This window comes from Poeciliopsis prolifica, unplaced genomic scaffold, assembly GCF_027474105.1.
Source record: "Poeciliopsis prolifica strain line A6 unplaced genomic scaffold, Auburn_PproV2 SCAFFOLD009, whole genome shotgun sequence".
NCBI lineage: Eukaryota > Metazoa > Chordata > Actinopteri > Cyprinodontiformes > Poeciliidae > Poeciliopsis > Poeciliopsis prolifica.
In genome coordinates, this window is record NW_026562384.1 from 10,251,359 (window position 1) to 10,278,481 (window position 27,123).

Here is a 27,123-nt window from a genome sequence, read left to right on the forward strand (position 1 = left end):
AATAACGAGTTGCCCAAAGGAGAACAGGGACTGAACTGTTGCGTGATCTCAAGAAATTCCTGAAAAGCTTTTCAATGAGCTCCCATTTTAAGTGATTTGTGTAAGAGAAAACTGCAAAAACTGTGGTTTAAGCACATCATTAAGGACTTTTAAAATAGTTTTGTGTGCATAGGGATCTTTAATCTGACTGCATTTGTATTTCATTTTGTAAAACCTTTGGCGTCAACAAAATAAAAAAAACGACATTTTCACACACGCAAAAAAATCAAAAGTGATGTCTGCCTTTAGAGTTTCAGAGTTTTAGTTTGTTAGCCCTTAGAGAAAAATACACCAGAATTTCACTCTTCCTCTTTTTATTCACAAGAATTCCTTCTTGTAGTTTCATGTTACTAATTCACACACACAAAAAACTTTGAGTTAGTATCTGCATTGCTCTCATATCTATGAGACAGTTTTCAATCTTTTCCAGTAGCAGAAACCGAACATTCACACAAGCTGTATAAAAATACATGTAACTTTTTTTCCTCGCTGTCTCACAGTTATACCAGAATTAGTTATATTTTCTAAATACCAGAAGAATGAGTAAGAGTAAGAAAACTGTGTATAAAGGCAATTTCTACATAAATCTGTAAGGCCTTTTACTTTGGTGTAGTGTGCATCAGATACCAATTTCAGAGCAATAACCCATGTACAACATAGCCATGTTTTTCTTGGAGCACTCAAAAACATTGACTTCACATGTGAATTAGCTACAAACTTAATTTGGGCTCAACTATAATAATACCGTTGGGGGTTTTTCTCAGTTTGTTTTTTGCCACCCAGGTAGTGAGCCATGTTAATCTAATTTAAAATTATCAATGTTTACTGGATAAAAGCCTTAACAAGCTGTGATATAATCAGGATGTGTTTTTTTCCAGCATGTAGACTTACAGTTAGTAATTTGTCAGAGTAACTTGTGTGTTCCCTTTCATTCTTTCTTGATTTTATTTTGCAATAGATTCTTTCTCTTCATTCCAGCAAGCACAAAATTCTTTTTTTTCCCTTAAATAAAAAGAAAACATTGGTGCTTTTTTTTTTCTCCTTTTGTTGTACAGTATATTTTTCTGCACAGCTAAAACAAATCCACTGCAACTATCTGTTTGACAGCATCGGCCTTGAATTAATATTTTAGTCACAAAATTAAGATACTATAGATTATCTAGTAATCACCATATTGTAATGTTACAAACATGTTTTTAGTCTCTCATGATGTAAAGTTTTTTTGTTTTACTTGTTTAATCCACACAAAATATAAGAAAATTAAACAAAATGTATTTATTTACTGGGTTGTAATTTTGACTGTTGTGATCTCACATACTGTTCAGGCTGTGCAACTCCCTTTGCAGTGAACGGTATTAAGCCCCTCCTCTTGTTGGAAAACAAAAGGAGAAGAAATCAAATTTCTTGATTTCCTCTGGTGACCAACAACATCCCCTTCCTGTCGTCTTACGCACCACGTCTTACATGAAACTCTTGGTGAGTTACTTTGTGTTTTGTATCACAATTCATGCATTCTTTGTGGCTTTTTATCACTGTTCTGTGCGTAGTGGGTGTCGGATTTCGTTTTCCTGCCTTTACAGTATTTCCACGCTGGAGGAGTATGCACAAGACCAGTGTACAACAAATTCTTGCTCTCTTTCCGCTACAGTGCAGCACAGTTGCGTAATAGCTTGGTAATGGAGGAAATCGGGTCAACTGTGGCAGAGAAACCAACAGGAGAAAATGAGAATCAGAAGTTAGATGAGTCTCTGTTGTTGTCCAGCAAACCTCTGCACCGTTTTGTCCGAAAACAACCCAGAAGCTTTGGGGTAAATTCAACTCATGAAGAAACAGGGAGGGTGTAAATTCATGTTCAAATGCACACAATGAATATATTTTTGTTTGGAATTTTTCAGATTGTGATTCTGATGTTTGGTTTTGCTGAGGTTGTGATGGGATGTGCAATGGCTGATAATGTCATGGAAAACTCATTCAAAATATATATTCCCTTCTGGCAAGGAACTCTGGTATGTATGTTTTTAAATGCTAAAACTCAAGACTCTTAGTTGTTTCTAGAACATTCAATTAAAAAAAAAAACTAATTCCCTGTTTCTAGTTTACCTTACCATAGACAAAGAAAATAGAAGGAAACTCCTGACCAAGCTTTGTTCACTGCTAACTCAGCAAAACATATAATTTGGACCTCATGTATTGAGCAATTACCGTTGCTACTTCCATTTTATGCATTTTTCATAGAATACAAAATGGGGGAAATGTTTTTATTTTGGATCTGACAGTTACATGACAGCAAAGGAGTAATATGTCAAACATGATGTCACAAAATCTGGCATTGTTTTGAAATACTTTCTTTGTTTTGTTTTGAAGTATTTAATAATCAGTTCATTCTTCTTCTTTTTTTTTTTTACCTGAATTTTCTGATAAATATATTTTTTTGTGTCGTGCTCAAACAGGTTAGCCAACCAGCATTTCAAAATTAGCACTTTTTTACATTCTTTGTGGTACATATATATAAAGTCCACTGTGATACAGGGTTGCCCATTTTGGAGAGGAGCTTGGAAAAATCAGAAATCAAAGCAAAAATTGTGCACCTTATTTTTAAACGAAGCAATTTTGAATTAATTTTTTAATTGAAATAAATGCTTAATGGATGTACAAATTTCAGCTGTAGTATTGTGGCAAGAAAAATAAATGGCATCAGATTTTTGAGGTGCCTTAAACCTTCACATCCATGCAAGCTTTTCATGAATGTCATTTTAGGACAAATATGTGTCTAGAAACGCTACTTACTATTTAGTGCCTTCATCATTTTGTACATTTGTAATTTTAGTCCCTTTGTGTTCAAATACCATTTGATTGAATTAATAGAATACAATAGAAAATAGAAACAGCCCTTATTGTCCAGCAAAGGGGAAACTCAGGTGTATTTGCAGCATCAGTTACAAATGTTCTCAAAGGAAGTTCTTAAAGTGATTTATTTATTTATTTATTTATTTATTTATTTATTTATTTATTTAATGGGCTATGTCAACTTTTGATCCAGCAGATGGCGCCCTTGACATATAAACAGACACGTTGCGCTTTAATATTGAATTATCTACAATACATCTGTAGACATGAGCTCATCATTACCTCATACTTTGAAAAAACACAAAAGAAAAAAATCCTTAAAGCGAAATTTCCTCCTTGAGATGCAAAGTAAGAAAGAAACCTCTTGTCCAGTTAAAGTAAATGTGCACAGCACAGCTGCTGCATGACCCAACTACTTCAGGAAACCATAGATGTAACTCACCTGTTTAGTGCAAAAGCATCTATCATTACATAACATGGTTATGGATGTGACTGGAGAAATAATTGTGTATTAATACATTTGAGCTGAAAATGATTGGATCTTTTGATTGAAGTGGATGTTTGTATTTGAAGTTCATTACATGTGGAGTCCTGTCTATCTACACTGAGTTACGTCCGTCCAAGAAGATGGTAAGCCTGTTGATTTCTTTAAATCCCTCGTCTTGAGATCTAAAAACACTTTTGTCCAACTTTATTACAGACCATGCAATCGTTCTTAATTAAACTTTTCTTATATTATCTTTGTAATCTGACTGCACAGGTGACCGTATCCCTGGCCATGTATGTGGTCTCTCTGTTGGGCATTATTGTCAGCATTATACGAAGGATAGGCTTAATCGTTTTCTACACATGGCATTTAACCCACTACCAAGTGGTGAGAGTCATTTTTACTTTCTTCTTCCTTTCTCTTTGCTATAATGTTTGTCTGTGTGGATAAAACTCCCATTTCGTATTTCACAGCTATTTTTTTAACCGTAGGTGCTATTTCTTTGGGTGGAAGGAATCTTGTTTGCATCTTCTCTACTTGTATTAGCATTTCTCATCTTCTTGAGCGCCATCGCAGGTTATGCATTAAGATCTACGAGAAGTCAGGTAATATGTTCTTCAATGTGTCATTTCAAAAATGAAAAGTTGAAATTAATGTTCTTTCTTTTATTGCTGAGCCTCTGCGGAGTAGCTAACAACGAGTGGAGTGTAATACTTCAAAAGATGATAACCTTTTGGAAAATGAAAATTAGTCATAATGGTCACTTGCACAAGATACTGACAATTTGAAGCACCATGGCCTGAGTTCAGATTTAAACTGAGAGTAATTATGAAAGAGAGTATTTGGCTCTAATCAAAGTTTAAACAAAAAGCTTTAACATGACAGACGTCTAGTTAACCTTATAACAGCTCAAAACCACTAAAACGAGATAGAATATCCATCTGAGGCAGTGGAAGGAAATACTTTGTGTGCACTGAAAATGTTTTCACTGTAGCTTAATTTAAAGTACAAGAAGACCAACTACATCACACTATAAGTTACTAGTTAGTAAATTGTTTAACAGTCAGTATTGTGATTATGTGATTCCATTTTAAATGATCCATTTTGAGTTATTGCTGAACTCAGTTAATCCAATCCAGTCAAATTTTGTAGTATTTAAAATACACACCATTACTTTTTAGTAGAGAACAATTTACATCTTCTTATATAAAGAGAAAACCTTTTATTTATTTTATTTGTACCTTGGTTTATGAAAATACATTCTAATGCAATGGATTTATTTGCCTGTGCAATTATGTACATTCATTCTAATGTAAATGCACCATTTTCTGATTCTGTGCAACCTAATATGAAAACGTTTTGCATCTTTTTTAAGCAGTAAACAATTTGCATCACAACAATTTATCAATTCACAAATAAGAAACCGTATGCATTTTGCAAGAGATTTATTTTTATTTTTACAGTGGCATCTTCTAGAATATTGAATTACATGAACTGGATTTTGTATAAAATAAACCCTAAAATGATTTTTAAATCTGCCAAATGTCTAAATTACAGCCCTTAGAGTCTACAGTCTACATTTTGGAAAATTATATATATTTTATTTCAATTAATAGGGAAGTACAATTTCCATCTGTACACAATGATGTAAACAATTTGTCAAAAAAAATTACTGACATTTATTAGACTATCGCAAATAAAAGAAAGAACAAACTTAACAGAATTGTGATAACATAGTTTGTCACAATGCTTTCTGTCAGCTATTGAGTTTTTATCTCTCATTCATTCATGTTTTTGTTTTCAGATTATTGTCCAGCACTTTGTGATGCATCCTCAGAGTGAACAAAAATCGAACTAGGACCAATGTTCTTCAATACTATTCTACAATCACCCAACACTGTTTTGTTCATTTTAGATGTTTTCATCAATTATGTCATACACTGTATATGTTTCACACGTATTTCAAACTGCTAGGCAACATGAGATAAATATCTTCTGAGCGTTATATTTTAATTGCTGAAGAGGTCACATGGTGCAAATCAGTTTTTAAATAAAAAGTGACAAACTCCTTACTCCTCATTTAATGTGATGTATATCGAGTATTCATACTCCTTAAACATTTCTGTAATAAGTCACACTAAAAATTCAACATCCAATGTACTGAATTGGGTTTTCTTTTTTAAATGAACATAAACAAAGTAACACACAACTCTGAACGGAACCAGCGTTGTACATTTAGAGCCAGAGTTGCATACTTTGTGTAAAAAGACACCATCTCAGTCTATGAAGAAGGTGAATTAACTGACTGTCTGTGAACATAGATTGTCAAGTTTTACTTCAGATTCCTAGTTGGATTAGGTCAGAACATTTGGCCGTTCTTGCACATCAATATCTTTTGGTAAAATCCATTCTATTGTAGCCATAGCTGTATATTAGAGTGGGTGTTGGAAGGGAAGGTGGCTTCGTATTTAATTACATCAATATTACCATCAACTTTTATCATCTTCCCTGACTACTAGTTGTCTTTTGAACTTGAGCTGTAGATATCTGAATCTTCTTCATAGTTACCAGTTTTGATGGACAGCCATATTTTGGTTGCTTTCTTTCCATTTTTAGGGATATGAAGGTGGACTCATTGAAAATTAGGTCATTTCTGAAAAAAGCTAGTTCTTTTGGATTTTATTGAAGGTTTAAAAGTCGGGTATCTTCTTCCACATTCTAATTATGCATAGCATTGTGTTATGTTGGCCATTCTTTTTGCTACCATCATGGCTACCATCTTTTTTCTTTGGCTTTTGGCACAATCTGAGATGTTTCACTTTGTTTTATTGTGTTTGTATATTGATTTTATATTCAATCTTTTCTATTTTATAATTGCATTGTATTTTCTGATTGTACATAGCACTTTGGTCCTGTCGGTGTATTAAGTGCTTCATGAATAAAGTTGGTACGGTATGTTGATATATCACAAATAATACAAAATAAACAGAGGCTTATGGTTGTAACATGCCAAAAACCTAAGAAGGTTCAAGGGGTATAAATACTCTTGGAAGAGGAAGTTAATCCCAGATGAGATTTTTACAGCACCTGCACCAAGTTAGAAAAATGAAACTTTTTCATTGTATCAAAATTTAACCTGCAAAATTATCATGTCAGTAATATCAGATTAACAATATATTTTCTTTTATTAAATATTATTAGTTAAGTGTTTATTCACTGCTGTTAACCACTTGCTTTAGTTTTTAATCATGCAAAAATTTGAACAACTGGTATGGTGACCAGCCTCACATTTTTAATCAGATTATTTTTGTTTTAACTGTGAATTAACTTTATTGCATTAACTGACTTTGAAATTTTTGCTTAAATAAATTTGGCTTACAAGTACACAAATGTATAAAAAATAAATAAATGAAATAAAATATGCATCAGCATGTTTTTGCATCATTTTTGCATCTGTATTGTGCAATGTAAATTTACAGTAGATATCCCTAACAGTCGTCATACCTTCGAAAAAAAAAAAGAAATATAATAGTATCTAACTTTATCGAGTAATAGTTCTGGGTCTAAAATTTGGAGAACCAAAAAGATAGTCAAAAAGCCACATATTTTGAAATTTTCTGTTTATTTCCCTTAGATGTAATCAACTTTTATCAACAATAGCTCAACATGAGGCTGGAGATCCTCTCATGTTATAGGTGATGCAGGGGGACATCAACATTTGGGCCAGGTGTATTTTTTTTGTGTGTGTGTGTGTTTGTAGTATTTAGTAGACGTAGCTGGCAGTGTAAAGGGACTGCATGGCAGCCTGGCTGGCTGGGGTGGCAGGCTTGTACTCTCCTTTGGAGGCCAGGCCATTGATCTAAAGGGAGCAGAGGAGAGGAGAAAGGGCAAAGTCAAACAGTAGCGTTAATGATCAGCCAAGTTGCATGCGTCACCTGAGTGCAAGACTGAACGGACAAAAAGCTTTGAGAAATCAATCATTTACAAAACTGTAAAATTGAGTAATTCCTGATAAGAAATATTTCAAGTCCAGGATGGCTAATTGATGATTGTGAACTTATCAATGGCTTCCTGTCTGTCTGAGGCTCACCTTGGCCCTGGTGAAGAAAGCCTCCTGCGCAGCTTTCTTGTTGGCATCTTTGCCCACCCAGGCTGCAAGAGCAGAGGCCTGGAGTGCTCGGCCGTAAGAGAAGGTCAGCTTCCAGGGGCGGTGGAGGGGAACTTGGTTGATTGCGTTCAGGTTGAGAGAGGCCTCCTCCTCACTCTGGCCTCCAGAAAGGAAGCAGATGCCTGAAAAGGTTGCACAAAAGAAGCACAATTTACAGTTACATTTTTAAAGTGAGGTTTATTTAAATGTTACAAACAGTTAATATTTTTCCAGGAGAAGGCAACTCTCCATCAGGAGCCTGTTGTTTTACTTCCATCAGTTATTTCTATGAGAAAACCCTTGGTGGTGCACCTATTTCTATCTACCTACAAGGTGAAAATAATAATTTTCTTCTCTATAAATAAAAATGTAATCTAAACCTAACAACTAGTTTCAACTAATCTGGATTTAGACCAAATCAGAGAGAAAGAGACATCTCTTGCTCCTAACTGTTTACTAGAACCTCACTTCATAAATCCTAAAATATTCCTTTAACCTGATTCCTTGTGGTTGCAGGAATCGGCAGCACAAGGCTTACCTGGCACAGCAGCGGGTACAGTGCGCCTCAGGGTGGTTACTGTTGCCAACGCGACATCCTGAGGGGTGTATTTCTTAGTGCAGGAGTGTCCAGCGGTGACCATGTTGGGTTTCAGCAGAGTTCCTTCCAAATACACATGGTGGTCATTGAGAGCCTTGTACACAGCAGCCAGGACCTGCAGATAAATGCATACACATAAACAAGAATGGGCATTGATAGCATTTAATTATTATAAAGTTGGTGTGCTTTGTATTATACTAACCTTCTCTGAGACATACTGGCAGCGTTGCAGGTCATGGTCACCATCAGGCAGGATCTCTGGCTCCACGATGGGCACCAGGCCATTCTGGAGAAGACAGGGTCAAAACTAATGACATCTAGTTTCTTCATCTGCTGTCCGTTACTGCGGCTAAAACTGTGACACAGACCTGTTGGCATATGCTGGCATATCTGGCAAGAACATTGGCATTCTCTGCAATGGCGAGAGCTGACGGGCAGCCATCTGAGATCTTCAGCACACACCTCCACTTGGCGAAGTCGCAGCCGTCCTTCTTGTACTGGGCGCACCGTTCTGAGAGGCCATCAAGACCTAAAAAGACACAAAACATCTCACTCTGAATCGTTTTTTAGAAATACGCAAAGAATATTTTACATATGTGTTAATGGCAGTCACCTTGGGTGGTGGTCTCTCCATCTGTTCCATTCAGACCAGCTGTGCCTTTGTCTACCTATACCAATCAATCACCAAAGAGTAAGTATGTCTAAAAACTGTCAACACTCTTATTAACAGTCTTAGAAGTTTGCATGAAGGTCTTTTCACCTTGATCCCGACAACAATCCCCTTCTCCTTGACAACCTGGGGGAAGAGCTTGCCGCTGTCTGACTTCTGGTAGAGCGTCTCGTGGAAGAAGATGACCCCACCGATGCTGTTGGCAATGGAGGGGTCGGTTGAGAAAAGGATCTCCCGGAAGCAGCGGCGGTTCTCCTCTGTGTTCTCCACATTGATTTTCTGCAGCCTCTTCGCCATGGTGCCTTGAGGAAAAGAGGGTATATTTTCAGTCGCACATGACCAACTCGCAGTCGCTCCCTGTGGCAGAACAACAACCGAGACCGAGACTAACCTGTTGATTCGTCCGCAGCCAGGATTCCCTTTCCTGGAGCGACGATCCTCTGAGCAATGTCAGAGAGCTCCTTCTTCTGCTCCGGAGAGAGGGCTGGGAACTGATGAGTCATCCTTGAAGAACCATATCGGATTATTAAAATCAACTGAAATTTTTACAACGAGAGAGGAAAATGCCCTGCATTTTCAAATATTATGGCAAATGCCTGCTATTTCACATCCTGTTTTTCTTGCCCCACCTCTCCAGTTAAATATTTGGTCTGCATGGTTGAACTTAGGCCTTCAAAACAGATACGTTATTCTGTTCAGACGTGCAACCTGAGGTCATAGTTCACTTTGCACCAGGTTGAGCAACGCTTTTTCTGCAGCGCAATGAAAGAAAAACAAGGCACCACAACTAGGATCTTGATGATAATTTACACGGAGTACAATAGCTTCCGCCAAATTACATTTGCGCAAATACGTTTGCACTTGATTTACTTTCATTTAACACCATGTCAGAAAAAAAAAACATCGATGCAAATTTAGATTTGAAAAGAAATAAAAACATTTCTGTTTATTAGCAGTTGAAACTAGTCAACAACATCCCACCTCTACCAGCCTGTAAACATGTGCAAAGTCGCATGCAGACCAAACCCACTTTTATGTAGCCTCGCTGCAGAAACTAGTCACGTTCTGAACAATCCTCACAAATTTCTCATTCGACCGAATAAAAACGAATCTCACTTGAGTGTTTTGTCAAACTGCGACGACAGCTGAAGTGACAGGCGGCCTCCTTTCTCCTCCCAGGGATGATCACGATGGTGATGAAGAAGGCAGAAAGTGGGTGAAGAGTTGTATTTATTCCTGTTGAGGGTGGGTGTGGGGGGGGGGTGCTCATGATGTGGCGGCGGGCGGGCCGGGGGAGGAGGGTGTCACAGTGGAGACCCAATTGGCCCCCGCTAAAAACCCATAAAGGCGGGATTCATGATGATGTCGATCTGCTTCTGTGGACTTTACAGTTCATCGCGGAGCCTGGGATTGAGTTTGGGGGGAAAACGTGAAGAAGAGCATTGTGTGAGTGTATAGTCAAAGTCTGCATGAGCGACGAAATCAAACAGAGGAGGGAGAGCTCCTCCTTCTCTCGCTTTGCAGAAATGTAACTGGAGAGCTCTGCTGCAATCTTGCAATTCAGGTTTTGGATCCTTCAGGGATTGTAAACATTCACAAGCAAAGATTTATGTCTTGTAGATGTATTTTAAGGATTCTCAAAAGGAAGTTTGTTCAAATAAAGACAAAGGACAATCAGGAGCCGCGTGTCAAATTCTGTTTTCATCACTTCACAGAAAACAAATCAGACATGCAGATCGTTACTATTGTCTTTTGCATGTTATATTTTGACTGGGTTGAAATTTCACTTCAAATATGCAATCCATAATCAGAGGTAACTTTTTCTGCACACACCAAAAGTATGCTTGTTGCCACATTCTGAGAAAAACAGCTTTTTAAAACTTGTATCTTCATGCCGTTTGCTGTACATTGCATGCATATATTTTTACACCACTATTATTTTTAATATAACTTTTTATCTAATTCTAAAAGATGGGGACATTTGCACCCAGAGACTGAGATTGATGAGACAGCTTTTGCACAACCTGGACTCTGCACCGGGTGCAATGTCCTCTTTCTAATTGCAGTTCAGAGTTCAGCCTTTGTGGGTGATTTTATTTTCACATACTTTGTAATTCTGAAAAGTCATTCAAAGAATCTTGTTTGTCCCAGTGGATGTCCATAAGATGGTAATTAAAACAGATTGCAGGGGACAATTGCTGGTTTGGATGTTTTGTTGTAAAACCTTTCTCTGGTATGTCATAATGGTGGGAAATCCTGAATATGCCTTTCAGAGCTGAAAAACAGCATATTTCTTGATATATATATAATGTTTAATAAGAACATTATTTGTATAATATGTACACATAACCAGAATAATGTTGTTTTCGTCAGGGAAAACAATTAAAACTGCAGAGCAACAACATATCTTTAAAAAATCTGTAAAAAAAAAAAAGAAAGAAAAGAAAAGAAAAGATCCCAAATTCTCAGGCAATTATTTGAGGAATCTATGCCACTGAGGCTCAAAATGCCTTTAATTCTGTCATGTGCTCTCATGGTCTGATCTTGCTGAAGAATTCTGGACTTTGGTAGACTTTGAAACAAGCAAAGGCTTTAGATAAACTAACTAGTGAGATAGAGATTGTTATCTAAGTGTGTTTCAAAAACAGAACTATTTCGTCATGTACTGTCTCATGGGCCTTCTGTCTGGGCCGTCTGAAACTAAGTTTTTCACACATGCTGACACAAAAGAAAATATAATGAGAAAAATATCTGCTTGGACAAGTCAGACATAAAATATTTATTTTCAGAAAATTGAAAACAATTTGCTGAATCCTAATGTTTTTAATTGGATGCTCATTAAAAATGATCATGTTGTGAAAGAAGCATCAGTGAGTTTGTTGTGCAAATGAGCAGACTGATTAGTTTTATTAGTTTTATTTTGACCCTTGCTCAAAAATACATAGTTTAATCTTTACTGAAGATGGATATAAAAGGTAAACTGGTCCAAGTATGGATCCCTGAAGAACTGACTGAAGCTCATAATAGTCCCTGCAATTTTCTATGGCATTTTGAGGAAATGCCATAGAATGCCATGCACTAATTGGTTTTATTTTGTTACCCAGTAACTGTCTATTGCAGACTTCTGCCCAGGTCCCTCTTGAAAATGAGATCCAGATCGCAATGGGGCTTACCTGGTTAAATAAAGGAAATAAAAAATGAAATAAAATAAAATAAATACTGTGCATACATAAATGACCAGAGCAAAAAGTGTCCTCTGGAAACCAAAATTTTAACATAAGAACTTTTGCAATATCCCATGGTACCTAAAAAACAGAAATTATGTCGTGAACCGTCTGGCAGTACTGTAATGTTTTGAACCAATTGTTAATGAAAAAGGTTGTTATAATAATAATAAGTTCTAATTACAGTCACAGAAAGACTGTGATATCACCAAATCACAGATATAGTGCTATATTTGATGACATCACTGTATCACCAAAGAAATATATAAAAAAGAAAACAGGCCCAAGTAAGGATCCTTGAGGCACCGGGTGGGTGGCTCAATCAGTAATTGTAAAGAACTTGACAGATTAACAAAATGTTAACGTTTTTTGTCCTTTAGAATACATCCTTATCGTTAAAACCCATTTTAAGGAGCTGTGTTACAGGGCAGGAGGCGCAGTGTCAGAAAATATTGAGATTGAACTCGTTTAGAGCGCCTTCCTGTACTTAAGGTGGCGATAGAGAGCTGATGACGGGTGACGGTGGCCCCGCCCTCCCTCTCGTACGTTAACACTTCCGTTTCCGTGAGGGAAGGAGTCGTAACATCAACATTTCCTAACAGATTCAGTCAGTAACTGTTAGCATTTAAATAGGTAAGGGTTTAGTGATAACATTTGATACAGAACGTGTTATCAGACGGTCCCAGGAAATCGTCTGTTCAGCTTTAAATCTCTTCAGTTTTTATTGCATCTGCCGTTAGCAACTAGCTAACATGCAGAGAGAGTTTCAGGCAGCTTCTCCAGAATCTGAATGTTAAAACAGCATCGTTTTTCTAAATATATATCATTATCACTGTGGAATATTTGGCTTAAAAATATAAATTAAAGCAGTATTGTTAAATTGCATCTCCGGTAATTTGTTTGTTTCTCTTCTTTTTTGTTGTTGCAGGAGCAAGAAGATGTCAGGGCAGAAACGTCCTGCTGACCCCAGCGGGCCCTCTTCCTCCGGTGCCCCCCCGGAGAAGCGAAGGGAGCGGGATGGAGAGGACGGAGGTCCCGGTGTGAGCGCCGGAGCCGGAGGGAGCACGGCGGTGGAGACGGTCATCAAACTGGGAGGAGTGTCCAACTCTGTGAGCCTCTCTTTTGTCTTCATCTGCAAATAGGATGCATCAGAAAAGTGTGAAGTTATCATTATTTTCCAATCCGAATGAAATGTTTTCCAGGAGGAACAAGACATCAAAGCGCTCCAAGCTAAGAACCGAAAGTTGGGAGAATCTCTCGATCAAAGACAGGTAAGCTCATTTACTTCAGTGAACATTTACAACTCTAGACACAGAGCTGTACTGTGTTTCATGTGTTGGCCCATTGCCATGCAGGTGATTGAGGACGAGCTGCGAGAGCGAATTGAGAGACTGGAGACTCGGCAGGCCACAGATGATGCCAGTTTGCTGATTCTCAATAGATATTGGAACCAGGTGAACATTCAGAGAAGGAACATTAAAGGGGAATGGCTTTAATGTTAATTTCTTTTACATCTAGTAACAACCTACCCTCTTTCAGTTTGATGAGAACATCCGACTCCTCATCAGGCGCTATGACCAAACAAGCAGCGAACCGGAGAAATCTCCAACAGGCGAGGGACGGAGCCTAAAACCGGAAACTCCAGAACCTGACGGAGATTCAAACCAGGAGCGGGCCAAAGACAGAGGTAGATATGGATCGGGCACAGGAACAGAAAAAGTCACAGCTTGAATATACTAAATAAATACTAAACCAACAATTTCTTTCCCTTTTTTCACCCAGGGCATCAAGGAGAGACGTCTAACTCCTTTTTGGCGACGCTGGCAAGCAGCACCAGTGAGGAGATGGAGGCTGAGCTCCAGGAGAGGGTGGAGTCGAGCCAGAAGCAGGCCAGTCGTTTGGTGGAGATCTACAAGAACTTGAAGAGCTCCTTGGACCAACTGAAAACAGAGCTTGACTCTGGGGGCGGTGAGGGGAAACATGCAGGAGTTTCTCCAAAAAATAAAAACAAGGCAATGATGGTAGTTCAAGAGAATGAAACTTAATCTGAAAAAAATTGTGGTTTTACAGACGGTGGTCTGAAGCAAGTCGCAGTCAAGCTGAACTCTCTCCTGAGCAGGGAGAATGAGCTGCTTCAGCAGCTGACCGAGAACCTGAAGCAGAAACACAGTCACATGACCAGCGAGGTACAGACTTCGTTCTTAGTGGTTGTTCTCAAATTGAGATGCATCAATCCTGCTTTTTCGAGTTGACCAATACAGTTGAGATTATTTCACAGAGATGACACTTTTGATGGAATTATAGGATCAGAACCATTTATATTCTTGTACATGGGCATCTATACGTATTATTATTTATCTGATTTTTATTCAACTTTAAAAGAAGTATTTAGTGTTTTAATTTTTTCTTGATGAGTGCAGATCAAGAAAAATCTATCAACTTCTTTGATAATATTTATAGTGAAAATTTATGTTCATTTTACAAATCTTGAAATTAGTTGCCTGTAAAAAAAATGTGGGGCATCTCACTAGAAAGACATAAGACGGTATGATGAATAATATTTGCTGTTTTATAAACTGCAACTCCTTAAAACCTTGGAGAGCAATCTTAAACAGTTGGATGCTTGTACTGCAGAGGTCAGTCCTGCAACTTTTACACAGTTATCTGATCCAATGCAGCCTCCAGTCAGGCTCCACAGAGTCCTGACGAGAGATTGATTATTTAATTTGGGTTTGTGAAAGCACAAACACATGGAAAAGTTGCAGGACACTGGTCCCTGATGACTGGAGCTTGAATCCTCTCTTGTACGGAGAGGCCTGTGGGATCTCCTCATCAGTCTTTGCTCTCCGTGTCCTTTGCAGTCTCGGTCTTTGGGTCGCGCGGCTAACAAGGCGGATCAGCGCGTCAGTGAGTTGCAGGCTCGGATTGAAGAGCTCCAGTGGGACATGGAAAAGATCCGCCGTCGAGAGAACAGGCTGAATGCCCACCTGAGCGAAATACTGGAGAGGGTGAGACTGAATTTGTCAGTAACTGGATTAAGATGCGTGTTGTAGTTTGTGTTAAAGTAAAACACTTGTACTGTCCAGGTTAACAGCAAAGGCTACAAAGTGTGTGGTGAGGCCAGCAGCGTGTGTGGAACAATCACTATTAACAAAAGAAAGGTTGGTTTCTTTTCCTCTTTCATTTTCTTCTTCATTTTTTCAGTTTCTCAGATTGGTTCACATTTAATTTCTTTAAATAGTTTGAGGAGATGAACAGTGAGTTGGAGGAAAACACAGAACTTGCAGAAAATCGCCTTGTTGAACTGCAGAAGCTCCAGCAGGACCTTCAAAACGTCCAGCAGGAGAACAACAGCATGAAGGTATTTCCCTTGTTGCAGCAACATTTCAATTCAGACTTCTGTGTTTTAACAGCAGACCTTTGGCTCCTCATTTAAAGCTGAACAAAACCCAGCAACTGCATCAACTCAAGCACTTTATGATGCTCAAGTCACCTCTGGGTGACATTTTTATCCAGTCTACATTGCCTTGAAAAAGTATTCGTACTTAAGTTTTTTCAATTTTTGCACGTTACAATCTCAAATTATAACCGCAAAAATATATTTTTCAACATTTGGCTGACAGGCTACCAAAAAGGACACAATTGTGACGTGAAAGGAAATTGTACAAAATTCTTAATTTATTTAAAATCAGTCTTGTGTTTTTATTCTGCTTTCCACAACATAGTTCGAAATTTTTTCTCATTCTTTGCAAAAGAGGTCCAGACTGGATGGAAAGCAGCTGCAAACATCAGTGTTTAGGTTTCACTGTAGAATCTCAACTAGATCCAGGTTTAGACTTTGACTAGACCAAGCTAACACATGAATATGCTTCGATTCAAACCCTATGAGTGTAGCTCTGGCTGCATGTTTAGGATTGGTAAACCTTTTCCTGAATCTCAAGTCTATTACAGCCTCTTGCAGTGTCACCTCCAGTGTTAGTCAGTATTTATTCTGATGCTGCCACCTTGTGTCAGAAAAGTCTCAAGCCTTGAGATATTGTTACAAAACATATCTGTGTTTTAAATTTCTCCATAACAATATTCCTGCACACTCTACTGTTCTCCTTGGTCTTTGTGCTGCTATTTTTCTCTAACAAACCCCTGAGGTCTTAAAAGAACAATCACTGAGACTAAAGTACTCACTTTGTCTTTGTACTTCATGTTATTTCATAGTAGATTCAGTTGCACTGAGTTTTATTGAGATGTTGGCGTAAAGCGTTTTGTTCCTTTAACGTCAGTGTTGCATTATTTTTGTTTAAATTTGTAGCCTGACAAGATATTCAAAGAACTTAAATTTTTCGGTGTCATTTCAACTTATTTTCTTTGGCCTTGTTGTTTATTAAAATTTTTTCTTTGCTTCCAGACGGAGCTGCTGAGTCGAGCTGAAGGTTTGGTCAGAGAGTCCTCAGAGTACCGCTGTCTGCAGTCTCAGTTCTCTGTGCTCTACAACGAGTCCCTGACCCTCAAGGCCCAGTTAGACGAAACCCGGGCTCGCCTCAACACTACCAGGACAGCGCGCCTTCGGCAGCTGGAGCACATGGAGGTGGGTCAAGTTGGCCTGTGTGTTCATGCATCTCTGTCTCAACTTCTGCTCACTTTCATCATGTCTTTGTGCAGAATGATGAGGTGGCCCTGCAGAGGAAGGTCCGCACTGAAGTGTTTCAGCTGGAAGACACGTTGGCTCAGGTCAAGAAGGAGTACGAGATGCTGCGCATTGAATTTGAACAGACTCTAGCAGCCAATGAGCAAGCAGGTAATCCACCTCAACAAATGGACCTCAAGTTTTAAATCCATTATTAAATCACTCTGCACCCGGAACAATATATTGCAATATATTGGTGTTCTGGTTATACATAATGCTCATTTGGAGTCAGCAAAGACAATTCACAGTTGGCTAAAGACTGATGATGGTGTGCTGGTGGTAGTTACAAAGACAAGCGAGCTTTTCTGGAGCTAAAGGACAAAGACTCACACAGATTGAGTATTTAAAGCTATTTTTCCCATTAATCTATAAATAAAGGTGAAAACAGTAAACTATAACAAGCTCTTAACAGCTGAAAAGTTGGAGTAAAGTGCTGAGTTAAATAGGATGATTTAAATCATCAATAAATAGGTGAGATGAGCAAGATGTTTTCAGCCCTAACTTCCCTGTTTTAAAAAAATCTGAACAGACGTACAGAGGCAGATCCTGTTGGGGGTTGCTACGAAGCAGCTGATGGCAAAATCTCGAGAAATAGTTTTTTGATTAGAAGTTTAAAAAAAATAAATAAATACTCGCTGCAGTAATTAACTTTTACAAAAATATGTTTTTTTTTTTTTTTACATATTTCTTTAAAAGTGTCACCATGACAGTGTAATATGAGACAGATGATCTGTAAGATCACATCCTCCATGTGATCCTACTGCCATCTGAAGAAACCCGCTGCTCCCGGTCAGAAACAGCCAATCAGAGCCAGGAGGAGTGTGTTGTTCTTTGAGCAAATTGTCTTTTATAATTCTGCACTCTCCAGTTAACGATTAACTGATTACTAAATTAGTTGACAATTATTTCAATAAGCGCTTCATCACTATTAACCTGATTACTCGTTTCAGCTCCACCGGTTCATCTCCTCATTTTAAATCGCAGCTTTTCTCTTAGGTCCCATCAACAGGGAGATGCGTCACCTTATAAGCACGCTGCAAACACACAACCAGCAGCTGAAAGGAGAGGTGGTGAAGTACAAGTTGAGACTCAGAGAGACGCAAGCTGAGCTCCACCAGGTAGGTCAGAACGGGACAGAGAGTTAGAAGCTGAGGGGAAACATACAAACTAAAGATGTCTTCTTGTTGTGTAGATCCGCGCCTCAAAGGGCAGCGCCATCCTCCAGTCGCAGTCAAGCACAGAGATGGATGTGAAAGATGAGATGACCTCTCCTTCGACCCCGGCTGTTTCTGGAGAACCTGTGGTCAAAACGGAGCCAGATAACGGCTCGTCCACACCCAGCAGCACTGGTAAAAAAAAACAACAACCTTAGTTTATTTTTACAGTCACAGTACTTTCATTTTACTGGATTGTCATTATCATTTGGCTCCACTTTGTCCTCCTGAAAGGAATTTCACTGAAAACAGAGCCCGGCATTGAACCGGATGCAAACATAAAGGAAGAGGAAAAAGATGAGAAAAAAGAGAAGGAGGAAAAGAAAGAAAAGGACATTATAAAGAAAGAGGAGAAAGACAGAGAGAGAGAAAAGGAGAAGGAGAGAGAGCGGCCGACCCGGAGCAGCAGCAGCAGCGGAGTGAAGGAGGAAAGGGAGAAGCCGGGTGTCAGCAGCCAGCCGGAGGAGACGGGCGGAGATCGGCTCGCTGTGATTGGAGGATCCAAGAGGAAAGAGATGGAGCAGCTGAAGATCGTCCGAACAGAACTAAAGTACGTTTGGAAAGTTGTATTCATCATCAGTCTTGTGTTGTATGTACAGTCTGCATGCAGAATTCTGACTGTAGCTGGATTTTTAGTGAAACTTAAAATTTCTTCCCAATATGCATCTGTAACTTTGTAGGAAAGCCCAGGAGTCCCAGAGAGAGATGAAGCTCCTACTGGACATGTATCGATCTGCACCGAAGGAGCAGAGAGACAAAGTCCAGCTCATGGCTGCAGAGAAAAAGACCAAGTCAGAGGTGATCATAATCCTTGATCTGTTTTAATTGTTGTAAAACATGTGTACCAGTTAGTCTGGATATTTTTCTTAGTTATGCAAAAAAAAGAAGCGTTTGTTGAATACATCTCCTCTTTATTGCAGGCAGAGGAGCTTCGACAGAGGCTGCGGGAGCTGGAGGAGAGGGAGAGAAGAGAAGGCAAGAAAATGGCGGATGAAGAAGCTCTGAGAAAAATACGTTCAGTAGAAGAACAGATAGATATCCTCAACAAGAAGCTGTCCATCGCCAAACAGGTCCGACCTCCTCCAGGCCGTTCGCGAGCTTTCTGCCCGGTTCTCTTTTTGTCTATCTCACATTTCTCTGCAAAACCCTTCAGGAGGAAGACGCGCTGCTGAGCGAGATGGACGTGACGGGCCAAGCCTTTGAGGACATGCAGGAACAAAATATCCGCCTCATGCAGCAGCTCCGAGAAAAAGATGACGCCAACTTCAAGCTGATGAGCGAGCGGATCAAGTCCAACCAGATCCACAAGCTTCTGAAGGAGGAAAAGGAAGAGCTGGCCGACCAACTCCTCACCTTGAAAACTCAGGTTCAGCATGAACCTTTTTATCTCATCTCAAATAAAAAGATGCTTTTATTTATATTTATTGAGCACTTTATAGTAACGCAGTCAAGGCCTTGTTGGTCCCTAATAGTCTACTATTGACAAATTTTTGTGAGATCAATTTACTGTCATCGTTTTCATTTGGTTTTAACTTAAATTATGTTTGAGGGTTATTAGATTCTTTCGGACTTATTTGTTATGGTTGTGATTGACAGGTGGATGCACAGCTGCAGGTGGTCAGGAAGCTGGAGGAGAAGGAGCGCCTCCTGCAGGGCACAATTAGTACCGCAGAAAGGGAGCTGACACTTCGAACACAAGCTTTGGACATGAACAAACGAAAGGTAATATGTTGATCAGAAACTGATCGAATAAATCCTGGTTTAAAAAAAAACAACACACGAGTTTTAAGTTGGAACGACGTGTGTCGGGGCTGCAGGCTCAGGAGTCTGCGCTGCTGTCAGAGGAGCTGCGAGCGCAGCTGGAGCAGGTTCAGCAGAAGCTGAAGCTGGTCAGAGAGGAGGTGGTCGAGAACAGCATCTCCAGAGAGAAAGAGTCCTTCAACGCCCGGCGAGCGCAGGTAGCAACACACACAAGGCTAAACCTGCACTCAAGTCTGTCATTGTCTTCATTACAAATTATGAATTTAATAACAATAACATGAAGTTTTTATTTTAATTTTGTCGCTACTTGAAATAAATGATGACAAGTAACTGTAGATTGTTTCAAAAATAAATTCCAGCATCAATTCGCTGTTGCTGATTATAATGAGAAGCTTTTGTTGGGGTAGGATAACATGGTTTAAATTAAATAGCCTCTATTTAATTTAACAATGTAAAAAAAAAAGAAGTATAAAAAAAAATCCCTATATTTGACTATAGATCTAAGTCTGTTTCAGGTTGAGCCTGAAAATGACAGATGATGAAAGGAGCTACTTCACTGCACCAGCTGAGTTAATTGGTGCAATCAGTTTCTGAAATGTAAACACAGCTGTTACTGATGCGCTCAGCTCAGCGCAGCGCTCCCTGATATATCGCCCATCTGTAGAGTTTGCAAACATCAACACAGGTTATCAGCACTGCTGGATAACTACTATTAATCTTTCAATTTAAAAGAAGACATTGTGTGAACTGTTTTCAAGGGAGACACATATACAGTATTTTATGTTTCAGATGTAAAATCCTTTTCAGTTTTGGGAAGACTGTTCTGCAGATTCTTTGCTGTCTAAATTTTCTCAGTTTTGCGCAAAACCGAAATACTAACACGTCGAGAAGCGAGGGATTTTATAATAGCTATTCATAAAATGAGACGCTTGGGCGCCACGTGGCCCAGATCAGGAGCAGTCATCTGTGTTTTGGTGTTGGACAAACAATTTTAACCAGGATCTTTTTGCTGCATGTCTTCCACCTTTCTTGGCAAGTTTTTTTTTTTTTTTTTTTTTTTTTTTATTAGTCACGTAATCCTTTTTTTTTTGTGTGCAATATGATTTTTTTTATTTTTTTTATGACATCTGAAATTATTTTAAAATAGTTTTTTTTTTATTCAAATGGTTTAATCCTAAATGTCCCAATTCCTAAGCATGTCTATTTCATTTAATTATTTATTCAATTTTAATTTTATTTATTTATTATCATTTATCATCTCATCCTGTTATTTTATCTTCTAATCAGTGATTATTGTATTTGTACTGCTAGGAGTGTAAGCTCTTCTTTTATACCAGAAGATGCAGGTCATTCTGCGCCTGGCTTTTCAGTAGATTTTTTTTTCCCCCCTCACAGTCGATTGTTTTTCAGGAGGATATCTCCAAGCTAAGGAGAAAGATTGAAAAAGCCAAGAAACCAGCTGAGAAGATCAGCAATGGAGATGAAATCCTGAACGAAGAAATTAATGAGTACAAGGTATGTAAATGGGGCATAAAAAATGGAAAGCTTATATTTATTACAATCTTGCGCTTGAATAAAACATGTGACATAAATACAGATGAATAGCCTTCAAGTCAAATTTCTTTTTCTTCATAACACCAGCCACATTTTGAAATACTTTAATATTTTGATGGTCAGATTTTCCTAACATTTCCCTGTAAATGAGTCAGTAGTTTTGTGTAATTATGACAAGTCTGAATGATTTGTCAAAGCCTTGTTTACAAGATTTATTAGTCAGCTAAAACAACAAAGCCCTAGCTGGTTGCCTTCATTTTTAAACCACTCAGCCAAGAACCTTAATGGCCTCCATGTTCACTATTGAAGACATTTCCTCCTCTTCTTCCCCTTCCTCCTCCAGGCTCGTCTAACGTGCCCGTGCTGCAACTCCCGGGTGAAGGACGCCGTCCTGACAAAATGCTTCCACGTCTTCTGCTTCGAGTGCGTCAAGACGCGCTACGACACTCGGCAGAGGAAGTGCCCCAAGTGCAACGCCGCCTTCGGGGCGAATGACTTCCATCGCATTTACATCGGCTGAATCCACCAACTCTGCCCTCCTCCAGTCGGGATGAGTAGGAGCCATTGCCTGAAGCAAGAGTCAGCTCTGCAATCATGTGGTCCAGCCTTTCAACGGGTATTAAGTGCAGCCACAGGATGAATTCAGTGATGCTCCAAGTGGGAGACTTTATGAAAAGGTTTTATTCCCCCACAATGACTGAAACATTCCCATCCAATATCCACTACTACGCTGATGTTCTCTGGTGCAGAAGGAATGGTTTTATACTGAGTGTCGCGTGTTTGTTTGCTTGCTTCTAAAAACAGCATGTGAAAGCAGTGGATGAAAAACTGCAGTGAAAAAAAATCATTTCTCTTAGTGTTGTTTATATGAAGTGTCTCTTTTTCTTGTACATTTCTTCTTTTTTGTATTAGAAATGATCATCTTCTTGCCTCTGAATTCTTTAACATTTCCCTGTTGCTGTGATGTATTTTGATGTTCAGCTACTTATTAAACTGATCAAATGTGTGCTTGTGATTCCAGCTCCTAACCTTCCACGGCGTAGCTTACACTCTACAGTGGGCAGATTATCCAAAGCAGACTGTAGGTGTTGATGTGTGCTTGCATAGAAGCCATTTTATCAAGGGCGATGGCTATCGTGAAATTGTTTTTGTATCTTTTACGATAGTATTCCTGCATGTGTGAGAAGTCCTCGCTCACATCTCCCATGGCAGCTGTCTGGGGCTGCCTAAATGTGCTGCTAATCTCCCTCTTGAGCTCCTCCAGACTAGCAGCAGCAGCAGTTAGCAAACACCTGGTGGAACTGCACATCTGGTGTCATCATGTGAACTACTTCTCAGTGCAAAGCTAAGAAGAACGGCTGTAAACGGCATAATGAGAAGTCTTGTGAGGATACTCTGAAGGCTGACAAGGGTAGGAGCTTCTTAAAGAGACAGAGGCCCAATTTCAAGGTGCCAATTTTCTTCTAAGTTATGTTAAAAACAGACGGAAGGTGAAGTAGTTACTTGTTTGTCCTGGAAAATGGGCGCTGTAAGCGTTAGTTCAGACACTGTCCTCTACTGGCCAATCAGTGTTGGGTCGCAAAATGATCAACCCTGTAATGAGTTAGTTGTTGGATTGACTCTTATTTGACAAGTTAAAACGTTTATTATACGTTATGACTACTTTGTAGCAAAAAAAAAAAAACATCCTTGTTGGTGAATGAATAGATCACTCTCACTGTCTATAATCTATCGTGGCTTTTTGCAGCACGTGGCAACAGGACTTCAAAGGAAGATCGTGGAGCTCACACTTCCTGATCACACAAGAAAGAGCTGGAGCCCAGATCGACGAGCAGTCCTCACGTTTGACTTTGTGTGCGTTAAACCACAAGTCCCAGTGTGCAAATCTCTATTTATCCCTGCGCTGCAGCGCTCTCCTCCCCCTCTCCTGCCTCCTCCTCCCTGAAGATCCAGGCGTGTTTTCTCGTTGGAAACGGTGGTTAGAATCGCTTGAAGGAAGGGAGTGGAGCTCGGGAAGGTGTTTCTCTTTTATCCGTGAGCGATCGAGCGACATAATCCATCGCAGTTGACCCGTTTGACGCAGGAAACGGGGACACAAGGAGCCGCGAAGCCTCGCCGGAGCCCAAATAAGAAGCTTTAGGTTCACACGGGTTCGCCGCGTCGCTCCCGTTTTTCTCATAAATCTCCCAGCGAGAGGAAGCCCTTTCACGTATTTCCGCTGCATTTTTTTTTCATTCAATTTTTTCTCCTGTGTGAACCGCTGCGTCCTGACTGCAGATCGTGCGCTTGGACCCCCTGCTGGAAAAGCCTTTCAACACCAAATATAGCCGCTGTTAATGCAGGGTCTCTGTGGATCAGGTTCTGGATAATTTGATTTAATTTGAGGGGATTTCGTCTAATTTCGCCGATCACTTGATGATCGGGACCGGGTTTTCTCACGTTCTCCCGCTTTGAGACGCACGTCTGAAGCCCGCTCCGACTGCTCCTCACAGAAGCCATTTTTGATTAAACGTTTTTGATTTCCGAGCCTGCCTGAAGCTCCCCGAGCTGCTCCAGGCTGCAGCGCAAAAACCTGTGCGCGCACATCTTGGCACGCCGCGTCCACACCCATCCCCATTGTTCTCCGACAGGGCCATGGCTCGGGTTTGGTTGTCCGTCGCTGCGCTGGCTCTCGGCGCGTCGCTGTGCTGGGCCGGGGGCCAGCAGGCCAAGGCGGAGAGCCCGTCGGTGGTCACCCTGCGCACCATCATCACGGGGACCTGCCAGGAGATCCAGCGGTACGCGGAGTCGCTGGTGGGAGCAGGAGTGATCCGCTCAGCTGCTGAGGTACAGGAGGAGCCGCAGCACACCATTATACACTCTCTCTCTCTATCTTTTTGTCTCTTCGCAAATGCTTGCTTTTTCTTTCATTCTTAATAACTCAGCTGTAATATTCTTGATAAAAAACAAAAAACAAAACTGATTTACTAATTTTCAGCTGTCACTTCTTCTCTTCATCCTTCACGCTCATCCCTCTCTCCATGCTCCCTCAACTTCCTAATCCTTCTCCTGATCCCCTCAACCTCCATGTGACCCATTCACCCATGCACACACATAAATTCCCACACCATGACCCTTCACCCACCATGCTGTGGCTCCCTTCTCTTCAGAGTGCTGTGTTGTATCTTGAATCAGTGATGGGTCAGGAGAACGTCCAAACCTTGGCTATGGTAAGAAAACTCCTAAACACTCTGGTTCCAACTTTGTAAGTGGTGCCACCAAGGGAGGAAGGGGGAGGTCAAGTGGCAAAGGTCAATCCTGTGAACTTGCTGATATCCAGTTGTCTATTTAAGAGAGGGAAGTGTAAGCTTTGCTAACTTGCAATATATATATTTTTTCATGGATCCATTTTTAAAAATCTATTACTTACTTCTGACTACTCTTTCATATGAAATATGATCTCATAGTTAGGGCTGAAATAGAAAGATTTAGAGTATTTAGCCACACATATGTTTGTGGGCATCGAGATTTTTGTTTTTCTTTAAATTTCAAGTTCTGCCGCAGCAGCCTGTTTTAATAAAACGACTAAAGCTCTGTCAGGGAGTTTCAGTCCATGGCAACCTTTCACATGACTCTGGGGTTGCCACTGAAACTTTGGAGCTTAGCCCAAGCAACACCTGTAGTGGAAGCAAAATGGCCTCTGTGAAGTCATCGCCACCTCATTTGCGATATTTGCATGTGAGCCTGCAGCCTCTCTCCCTGCTGTGAGCTTGTGAAGATACAATTTTTTTGTTTTTATGTGTTGCGAGATAATAAGTTGCTCACTCTGACTCAGTTGGCAGATCTCAGAATGTAAAAATCCAGGGTGTACGCGCACCCAATCCCTGGCAGGAAAACAGCCTCGTTATGCAACCAAGAACAACAACAACAACAAAAAAGCAAAACAACATCTCTCCAACTGAACCTGGATAAGCGAAGGTTTTTGAGTAATAATAGCAAACACAACAGCTCTGCATGCAGCTCTGACTCAGCGCAAGTAAACATAATGTAGCAGAGCCACTTCAAGGTCTGACAGATAAAGTTACTGTATTCAATTCAAGCCTTTCTGCTCTGCCTCACATCAGCTTTTGATATATTATTAGTATCATACGTTGTGTCCTTTTGTTGATATAAAGCCTTCCTCTGGAGTTTGCACAAGCATTCCTCCAACATTATGGCTACAGTGCCATCCATCCTCCCATGCAACCCACTGTAAAGCCACACTGTGACATTAAGTGTCAGATGTTAGGACTTGTGCTAACACTGCAGACGGTCCATGTGTTACTGTGCAGTGCAACAGGTGCAGATAAGAGCCCCCCTCCCCCATCCCACCCTCAGTCCATCTGACCAGGATACCCTTGAGCTTACAGGGTCACACTGTGCTGCATCTGATTCTGGTGTGAGGAGACACTGTATATGAATAGAGAGGGATTCCTCCCAGCTGTCTCTCCTATCATGAGGAGCAGCACCTCAAGGCCTCTTGCTTTATGGGCTTGTGCCAACTGCTGCTGTAAATCTCTGTCTCGGCGTGATTAACGTCTCTGTGGCTGGCTGTATCGCCTCTTTGTTTTGCCCCTACTTGATCAGAATGCTGTCCATCCTCTTTGCTGCAAGAACAACGTGAAGCATGCCTCTCACTCTTCCCCTTCTCTCTCCTTCCCGTCTCCGCCATAGTTTCTGTCGACCGCAATCCGATTCTTGGCTGAGGGAGCGGCCAGCGGCCTGAACGTCATCGCCGTTTACGTCACCGAGATCCTCAGAGTCACAGGATTTGATGGTGGGTACCAGGATTGTTTGCAGCTGAGACACTGAGTCTGTGTTTACACTTTGCTGCTTTCTCAGCTTCGGTGTGTCGCTGATTACATTTTGCATGCTGCAGTGTGATAAGTGTTTGCGCCAATCAGAGTAGATCTTAAGAGAAAGTCTGCAGCTGGACCTGTGGGCAGTCCGGCTGCCACACCTTTTTAGGTGTGAGTGTCGGTCCTGCTTTTTCCAGAACAAATAAATATCAAACCCTAAAACGGATTGCTTGTCTTCACAGTTGCAACGTTGCCACGCTTCACCCCAGAGGGCGTGACCACCGTTGCCCAGTGGGGTCTGGTGGGCCTCATCGCCTACTGGATTCTGACCATCCTTCTCCGTTTGCTGATTGGCGTCTTCAAGCAGCTGTTCTGGGTCGTGAAAACGGTTTTGGCTCTCTGGCTTTTCGGCCTGATCGTCACTGACAAGCACGCCTCCGCAGAGACGACAGCGATTCGAGTGGGAGTCCTGGTGCTGGTGGTCGTCCTGCTGACTCTGTTCACTTCAAGCTCCGAGAAGACTTCCGGTTTGGAGAGCCGGCTTAACAAACTGGAGGGGCGGCTGAGGGCAGTGGAGAGGAGGAAAGAGGAGTAGAGTGGGGCGAAGGTGGCGTTCATGCTGGTGGGGAGAAGTGGCAACATTTAACGATTTCTACATTTGTGACAACTTTGAAAAATAAAGTTATCTCTGAGATTTTTAATCAGAAATGTCCCTTTTTCCACTTTCAGATAAGAAATTGAATTTAAAACATATTGTAAATGTGGAGATCATTGAACCTATTCATGTCTCAAAGTAACAGGTAACTTAAAGATAAAGCCCAACCGCATTCTTACAAAGCTAAACTACAAGTGAACTGCAGCAATGATAGTTTCACAGATTAAAGTACTTTGCATGTTATTGAGTACAGAAAGTTGACAAATTTGCACTGTACACTAAGTCATAAACCATGATTCAAAGGGCTATATGAGTTGAAAAGAAAAATATAACTTATAAACATAATTGTGCATTTTAGAGATATGGTAAAATGCAAACCACAAAAAATAAAGACAATAGAATGAAATGAAAGGGTAATCCTGGACTTTT

General features: G+C 40.3%; 4 protein-coding genes across 6 annotated transcripts; 3 read left to right on the forward strand and 1 right to left on the reverse strand.

Annotated features, from left to right (window-relative positions):
- Positions 1-1,290: 1,290 nt before the first annotated feature.
- Positions 1,291-6,796, forward strand: LOC129362748 (membrane-spanning 4-domains subfamily A member 4D-like). Its single transcript, XM_055034465.1, has 7 exons — positions 1,291-1,515; positions 1,688-1,847; positions 1,935-2,045; positions 3,460-3,516; positions 3,647-3,760; positions 3,865-3,978; positions 5,178-6,796. Exons 2-7 carry the CDS (start codon positions 1,716-1,718, stop codon positions 5,229-5,231), a joined length of 582 nt encoding a protein of 193 aa, XP_054890440.1. The 5' UTR covers positions 1,291-1,515; positions 1,688-1,715; the 3' UTR covers positions 5,232-6,796.
- Positions 6,797-6,976: 180 nt separating this feature from the next.
- aldob (aldolase b, fructose-bisphosphate) lies at positions 6,977-10,036 on the reverse strand. Its single transcript, XM_055034464.1, has 9 exons — positions 9,905-10,036; positions 9,180-9,292; positions 8,879-9,090; positions 8,732-8,786; positions 8,487-8,647; positions 8,321-8,404; positions 8,059-8,233; positions 7,464-7,663; positions 6,977-7,232 (listed from the first exon to the last, which is right to left on the reverse strand). Exons 2-9 carry the CDS (start codon positions 9,289-9,291, stop codon positions 7,137-7,139), a joined length of 1,095 nt encoding a protein of 364 aa, XP_054890439.1. The 5' UTR covers position 9,292; positions 9,905-10,036; the 3' UTR covers positions 6,977-7,136.
- Positions 10,037-12,557: 2,521 nt separating this feature from the next.
- On the forward strand, positions 12,558-22,228 carry rnf20 (ring finger protein 20, E3 ubiquitin protein ligase). 2 transcript variants are annotated; one of them, XM_055034348.1, is made up of 22 exons: positions 12,558-12,645; positions 12,941-13,121; positions 13,215-13,283; positions 13,368-13,466; positions 13,552-13,699; positions 13,795-13,980; positions 14,083-14,198; positions 14,874-15,020; positions 15,099-15,173; positions 15,254-15,373; positions 16,415-16,594; positions 16,669-16,804; positions 17,678-17,811; positions 17,886-18,042; positions 18,142-18,457; positions 18,588-18,705; positions 18,828-18,977; positions 19,061-19,273; positions 19,504-19,629; positions 19,725-19,865; positions 21,079-21,183; positions 21,566-22,228. In XM_055034348.1, exons 2-22 carry the CDS (start codon positions 12,951-12,953, stop codon positions 21,740-21,742), a joined length of 3,084 nt encoding a protein of 1,027 aa, XP_054890323.1. In that variant the 5' UTR covers positions 12,558-12,645; positions 12,941-12,950; the 3' UTR covers positions 21,743-22,228. The 2 variants fall into 2 exon arrangements, with proteins under 2 accessions (XP_054890323.1, XP_054890324.1); XM_055034349.1 differs by having other exon boundaries at positions 17,690-17,811.
- An 894-nt stretch (positions 22,229-23,122) lies between these two features.
- LOC129362668 (uncharacterized) lies at positions 23,123-26,740 on the forward strand. Of its 2 annotated transcripts, XM_055034350.1 has the most exons (4): positions 23,123-24,048; positions 24,372-24,431; positions 25,915-26,017; positions 26,282-26,740. In XM_055034350.1, exons 1-4 carry the CDS (start codon positions 23,857-23,859, stop codon positions 26,632-26,634), a joined length of 708 nt encoding a protein of 235 aa, XP_054890325.1. In that variant the 5' UTR covers positions 23,123-23,856; the 3' UTR covers positions 26,635-26,740. The 2 variants fall into 2 exon arrangements, with proteins under 2 accessions (XP_054890325.1, XP_054890326.1); XM_055034351.1 differs by lacking the exon at positions 24,372-24,431 and having other exon boundaries at positions 23,132-24,048.
- Positions 26,741-27,123: the final 383 nt, after the last annotated feature.

Bases quoted from the DNA above. Each gene is read 5' to 3' on its own strand.
- LOC129362668 (XM_055034350.1), top strand. From the start codon at position 23,857: ATGGCTCGGGTTTGGTTGTCCGTCGCTGCGCTGGCTCTCGGCGCGTCG. The intron at 24,049-24,371 runs GTACAGGAGGAG...CCTTCTCTTCAG, and splicing joins TGATCCGCTCAGCTGCTGAG to AGTGCTGTGTTGTATCTTGA. The intron at 24,432-25,914 runs GTAAGAAAACTC...TCTCCGCCATAG, and splicing joins ACGTCCAAACCTTGGCTATG to TTTCTGTCGACCGCAATCCG.
- aldob (XM_055034464.1), bottom strand. From the start codon at position 9,291: ATGACTCATCAGTTCCCAGCCCTCTCTCCGGAGCAGAAGAAGGAGCTC. The intron at 8,787-8,878 runs GTGAAAAGACCT...TGATTGGTATAG, and splicing joins GGATTGTTGTCGGGATCAAG to GTAGACAAAGGCACAGCTGG. The intron at 8,405-8,486 runs GTCTGTGTCACA...TGTCTTCTCCAG, and splicing joins ATGCCAGCATATGCCAACAG to AATGGCCTGGTGCCCATCGT.
- rnf20 (XM_055034348.1), top strand. From the start codon at position 12,951: ATGTCAGGGCAGAAACGTCCTGCTGACCCCAGCGGGCCCTCTTCCTCC. The intron at 13,981-14,082 runs GTGAGGGGAAAC...GTGGTTTTACAG, and splicing joins AGAGCTTGACTCTGGGGGCG to ACGGTGGTCTGAAGCAAGTC. The intron at 19,866-21,078 runs GTAGCAACACAC...ATTGTTTTTCAG, and splicing joins TCAACGCCCGGCGAGCGCAG to GAGGATATCTCCAAGCTAAG.
- LOC129362748 (XM_055034465.1), top strand. From the start codon at position 1,716: ATGGAGGAAATCGGGTCAACTGTGGCAGAGAAACCAACAGGAGAAAAT. The intron at 1,848-1,934 runs GTAAATTCAACT...GGAATTTTTCAG, and splicing joins AACAACCCAGAAGCTTTGGG to ATTGTGATTCTGATGTTTGG. The intron at 2,046-3,459 runs GTATGTATGTTT...TTGTATTTGAAG, and splicing joins CCTTCTGGCAAGGAACTCTG to TTCATTACATGTGGAGTCCT.